Source organism: Chelonoidis abingdonii, chromosome 21, assembly GCF_003597395.2.
Source record: "Chelonoidis abingdonii isolate Lonesome George chromosome 21, CheloAbing_2.0, whole genome shotgun sequence".
Classification (NCBI taxonomy): domain Eukaryota; kingdom Metazoa; phylum Chordata; order Testudines; family Testudinidae; genus Chelonoidis; species Chelonoidis abingdonii.
Genome location: NC_133789.1, coordinates 2,884,092 through 2,888,945, shown reverse-complemented (window position 1 = coordinate 2,888,945; position 4,854 = coordinate 2,884,092). Strand labels below are relative to the sequence as shown.

Genomic DNA, 4,854 nt, shown 5'->3' with positions numbered 1-4,854 from the left:
CTGTCCTCGCCATGGCACTGGATTTGCAGAGCAGATCTGAGTGATTCCTGCAGCCCCCCCTCGGCGCCCAGCCCCCCTCCCTTGGCGCCCGGCCTGAGCGATGGCCTGTCGCCGCAATCGCCTGCTGATGGCCCGGCGCTGTTTTAAAGAGCCGTGTGTGCAGCTTCTGGCTTCGCTGCCATTTGTCAGCTGGGTCACGCCAACCTCCTGAGGCCGCGGCCCCCCCCCCCCACTCCCACCTCGCCCCGCTCCCCCTGCCCCCAGCTCCTCCCAGCCTCCTCCCCTGCCAACTCCACCCTCCAGCTCACCACAGCTCCCCCTGTTTTCCCACCCCCGCTCACTCTGCGCCCCCCCCAGCTCCCCTGCTCCTCCAGCTCCCTCGCTCCCCCGCCCCCAGCTTCCCAGCTCACCTCACCCCACTCCCAGCTAGCTTCCGGGCGTGCTCGCCCCGCCCCCAGGGGAAGAGATTGGGTCTGTTCCTTATAGGGCAGGGGCAAGCTGGCTTAGTGGTTAGGGCATCCAACTGGGGGAATCTGGTTCAATTCCTGCCTCTGCCACTTGCTCTGTGGGACTGGTCACTGGGCCTGCATCTGTGCAGTGTGGGGGCTCCTGGGGCACAGTCTGTGTCTTGCTGTGGGGCAGCACAGTGGGGCCCCAGTCCTGGCCTGTGCAAAGCACCTGGCACAGCAGGGGCCTGATCCTGGCCAGGTCTGCAGAATTACGGCAGCAGCTGCTGTTGGTCATCACCAGACACAGAGCAGCAGGGCTCCCCCCACCCCATACAACCCCCTGGCTCGGCCCAGGAGGGCCGCTCTGCCTCCAGGGCGTATCCAGGATCCGTGCTCCTCTCTCCTTGCCAGCGCCAGGATTCCCCCGGCCTGGGAAAGCGGGAGACAGGTGCTGAGCTGGGGTGCGTGGGGCTGGGCTGAGGTTGAGACAATAGCTTTGTCCGTGTCATTCCCCCTCCCACCCCCCGGAGCCTGGCGAGCCGGCTTCTCTTCCACCCGCCCCGCCCGACCGCCCTGGGGGCTGCTGATACCGATGCCCCGAGGGACTGCACCTCGTGCCTGCCGCAGTCTGTGATCACTGAGCTCTTGGAGCTGAGGGAGGCCCAGGGAGCAACCCCACCCTTCGTGGCAGTTAGAAGGGGGGGTACACCGAGGGGCATTGGGGCCGGCCCGCTCACCCGCCTGCCCTCTCCCCCCAGCCGTCCGGAACGACAGGAACAAGAAGAAGAAGGAGGCGCCGAAGCAGGAGTGTTCAGAGAGCTACATCCTCACGCCCGAGGTGGAGGAGCTCATTGAGAAAGTGCGCAAAGCCCACCAGGAGACCTTCCCTGCCCTCTGCCAGCTCGGCAAATACACTACGGTGAGTGCCCCACCCGGCGCCCCGACCTCCGGGAAACGCTGCCACCAGGCACCGGGTGGGATCAGGATTAGGGGGAGCAGAAGTGGGGCTGGAGCTGCATTTAGGAACCTTCGCTCCCCCAGCTGGCCTACGTCCCCTGATGTCCCTGCTAGTGTCCCATTCGCTCCACGCTCTAGCCAGGGTGGGGTGTAGTGGTTAGAGCACGGGGCTGGGAGCCAGGACACCTGGGTCTCTCCCCAGCTCTGGAGGGGAGTGAGGTGTAGTGGTTAGAGCACAGGGCTGGGAGCCAGGACGTCCTGGGTTCTGTCCTCATCTCTGTCTCTGATTCGCTTCATGCCCTTGGACAACTTGCTTCCCCACCCCTTGCCTCAGTTTCTCCATCTGTACAGTGGGCCCCCTGCATCTTTAGTTAAGTATTGATTGGGAGGGGCTGTGAGGGTGGAGGGCTGTTCATGCCGGGAGGGGCAGAGGTGGCCCCTGTGAGGTGAAGGAATAGTGGCACCGGCCCCTGGCCCTCCCCTTCCCTCTCACCGTGGCTGGTGCGTCCCTGCAGAACAACAGCTCGGAGCAGCGGGTCTCGCTGGACATCGACCTGTGGGACAAGTTCAGTGAACTCTCCACCAAGTGCATCATCAAGACGGTGGAGTTTGCCAAGCAGCTGCCCGGCTTCACCACGCTCACCATCGCTGACCAGATCACCCTGCTCAAGGCCGCCTGCCTGGACATCCTGGTGAGCCCCCCAGCTTCCCCCACGCCACTGAGCCTGGACACTGTGTTGTTCCCTGCCTGGTCAGCTGGGAGCAGTGTCCCCTGGCACTGGGGGTTGTGCTGGGGGGGCACAGATGGGGCAGAGCAGGGAGCATGGGGTGGGGTTGGTGCCAGGGGGCAGTGGGGAGCAGGGCTGGGGGACAGTGCTGGGGGCAGAGGGGCAAGGAACAGTGGTGTTGGTGCCAGGGGGCAGGGCTGGGGGACAGTGCTGGAGGATGGGGGGCAGGGCCGGGGGCAGTGGTGTTGGTGCCAGGGGCAGAGGGGAGCAGGGCCAGGAGACAGTGGGGGGCAGGGCTGGGGGCAGGGCCAGAGGCAGTGGTGGTGGTGCTGGAGGGCAGAGGGCAGAGGGGAGCAGGGACGGGGGACTGGGGGGGCAGTGCTGGAGGGCAGGGCGCAGGGCTGGGGGGCAGGGCTGGAGGACAAGGGGCAGGGCCAGAGGCAGAGGTGTTGGTGCTGGAGGGCAGAGGGGAGCAGGGACGGGGGACTTGTGGGGGGCAGTGCTGGAGGGCAGGGCGCAGGACTCACCTCGGCTCTGCCCCCCAGATCCTGCGGATCTGCACGCGCTACACGCCGGAGCAGGACACTATGACCTTCTCGGACGGGCTGACTCTGAACCGAACTCAGATGCACAACGCCGGGTTCGGGCCGCTCACTGACCTGGTCTTCGCCTTCGCCAACCAGTTGCTTCCGCTGGAGATGGACGATGCGGAGACCGGGCTGCTCAGCGCCATCTGCCTCATCTGTGGGGGTGAGAGCCGGGGGGCGCTGGGGCGAGGCGGGTGCTGGGGGGGGTGGAGGTGCCCAGGGCAGGGCTCTCCTACCCACTGGTAGTTCTGTTGCCATCTCTCTACGTCGGGGTTGAGGCTGGAACTCTCTGCTGTCCCGACATGACCCTACAATAACAAACTAGAGGGGAGGGGGGCCCAACAAACGAGCTCCCCCTGCTAAGTGGGGGAGCCCTGAGCCCTGCTCGACAGCACCCCCTGGTGGGGAGCTGGGCACTAAACTCTGGCTTCATGGCTGGGCTCCCGGCCGCCCCCCCAGATCGCCAGGACCTGGAGCAGGCTGACAAGGTGGACAAGCTCCAGGAGCCGCTGCTGGAAGCGCTGAAGATCTACGTGAGGAAGAGGAGGCCTAACAAGCCCCACATGTTCCCCAAAATGCTGATGAAGATCACGGACCTGCGCAGCATCAGCGCCAAGGGTGAGAGCCCGGCTGGCCGTGGGGCAGAGGGGAGGGACTGGGGGAGAGAGGCTGGAGGGGAGTGGAGGGGAGGAGCTGGGGCCGGGCCAGAGCCTAGGGTGATGAGGTGCTGGCACTGGGGCTTCTGCCTCCCCCCAGGCAGTGGGGCGCTTTGATTGGGCTGGAGTTTGGCTGTGGGGCCTGGTTTCTCCCCCGAAGTGTTTGTGACCGAGGGAGGGGAGCGCAGGCTGAGTGCAGAGAGGTGACTCCAAGCAGTTCCACTCAGTGCACCCTGCGCCCCGGAGCCTGGCTGGGTTCCTGGCGGAGCCTGGAAGGGGCCCAGCTCTGTGTCCCGCTGGCAGCCCGCAGTGCCCAGGTGGCTCCCAGGTCTGCCCCGTGCTGAGCCCTCTCCCCCCGTCTGCCCGCAGGCGCCGAGCGGGTGATCACGCTGAAGATGGAGATCCCCGGCTCCATGCCGCCTCTCATCCAGGAGATGCTGGAGAACTCGGAGGGCCTGGACACGCTGGGCGGGCAGCCGGGCACCTCCCGCGTGAGCAGCCTGGCGCCGCCCCCCGGGAGCTGCAGCCCCAGCCTGTCGCCCAGCTCCAACAGAAGCAGCCCGGCCACCCACTCGCCGTGACGCCGCGGCCGGCGCCAGGACGCCATCCTTGCTCTTTGCTGCCAGGCCCGAGGGCTGCATGGCAAGCCAAGGAGGAGGGGGAGGAGGTGACGCTGCCGCGGGCCATGCCCCCCTCCGGGCTCCGGGCCCCGGGCCCCAGCCCGTTCCTGTCCGTACCAGCACACGCTGTGGCCATGGCTTCCCTGCTGACTTGTGACGGACTCTGCTGGAGAATCAGAAGTGGATCCCGTGGGCACCGCCAGGGGGGCCGCTGGCTCTGTGGGGGGCACTGAGCCCTTATTGGGTTTACAGCCCCCCAGCGACTTATGTTCATACCCAGGTTGGAGCAAACCAGCGCCCCGCTCCCCCCCCTCTTCCCCCCCAGCGCGCTGTCGCAGGGGTCTGGCCCACGGCTGGGGGGCGCTGCACCCATGTGAAGATGAAGTGTCTTTTGGTTGAGTTGCATTTCAAGTGTTTCGGGGGGGGGGGGGAGAGGGTCGGTTTGGGAAACGTTAGTTGTTTTTTAAAATTTTCATGAGCAAAATCGATCAGCTGATTGTGGCCGTCACGCGCACCCCCCACCACCACGTTCTCCCCACACACACACATGCCTGTCATCACCAGCAAAACCAACAACACCCCAATTCGCTTGTCAGGTAAAAGCAGAAACGCCCGCCAGGAACCAGAGGCTGATTCATTGCAAAGCCAGACAAAGCCAGATTATATATCTATAAATAGCTATAAATATCTATAAATACCTTTTAAAAACTTTGTAAAAGTCGGGAGGGGTTTTTAGAGACATGCTGCGGTTGGCAACGGGGGGGTCCCGGTTCTGGATGTGAAGTGGGGGCGGGGAGGGGGCTGGGGGGGACAGGGGTCCACACAATTTATTATTATTAAATTTTTTTTGTTGTTGA

General features: G+C 64.9%; 1 protein-coding gene across 2 annotated transcripts in view; it reads left to right on the top strand.

Moving 5' to 3' along the window:
• RARA (retinoic acid receptor alpha) overlaps positions 1–4,854 on the top strand; it is an 87,975-nt gene extending 83,121 nt beyond the window's left edge. For both annotated transcript variants that reach the window (XM_032788937.2, XM_032788938.2), the window contains 5 exons: positions 1,208–1,368; positions 1,922–2,098; positions 2,680–2,884; positions 3,181–3,339; positions 3,747–4,854. In XM_032788937.2, coding sequence (XP_032644828.1) covers positions 1,208–1,368; positions 1,922–2,098; positions 2,680–2,884; positions 3,181–3,339; positions 3,747–3,958 — 914 coding nt within the window. In that variant the 3' untranslated portion in view covers positions 3,959–4,854. The remainder of the gene's footprint in view (positions 1–1,207; positions 1,369–1,921; positions 2,099–2,679; positions 2,885–3,180; positions 3,340–3,746) is intronic.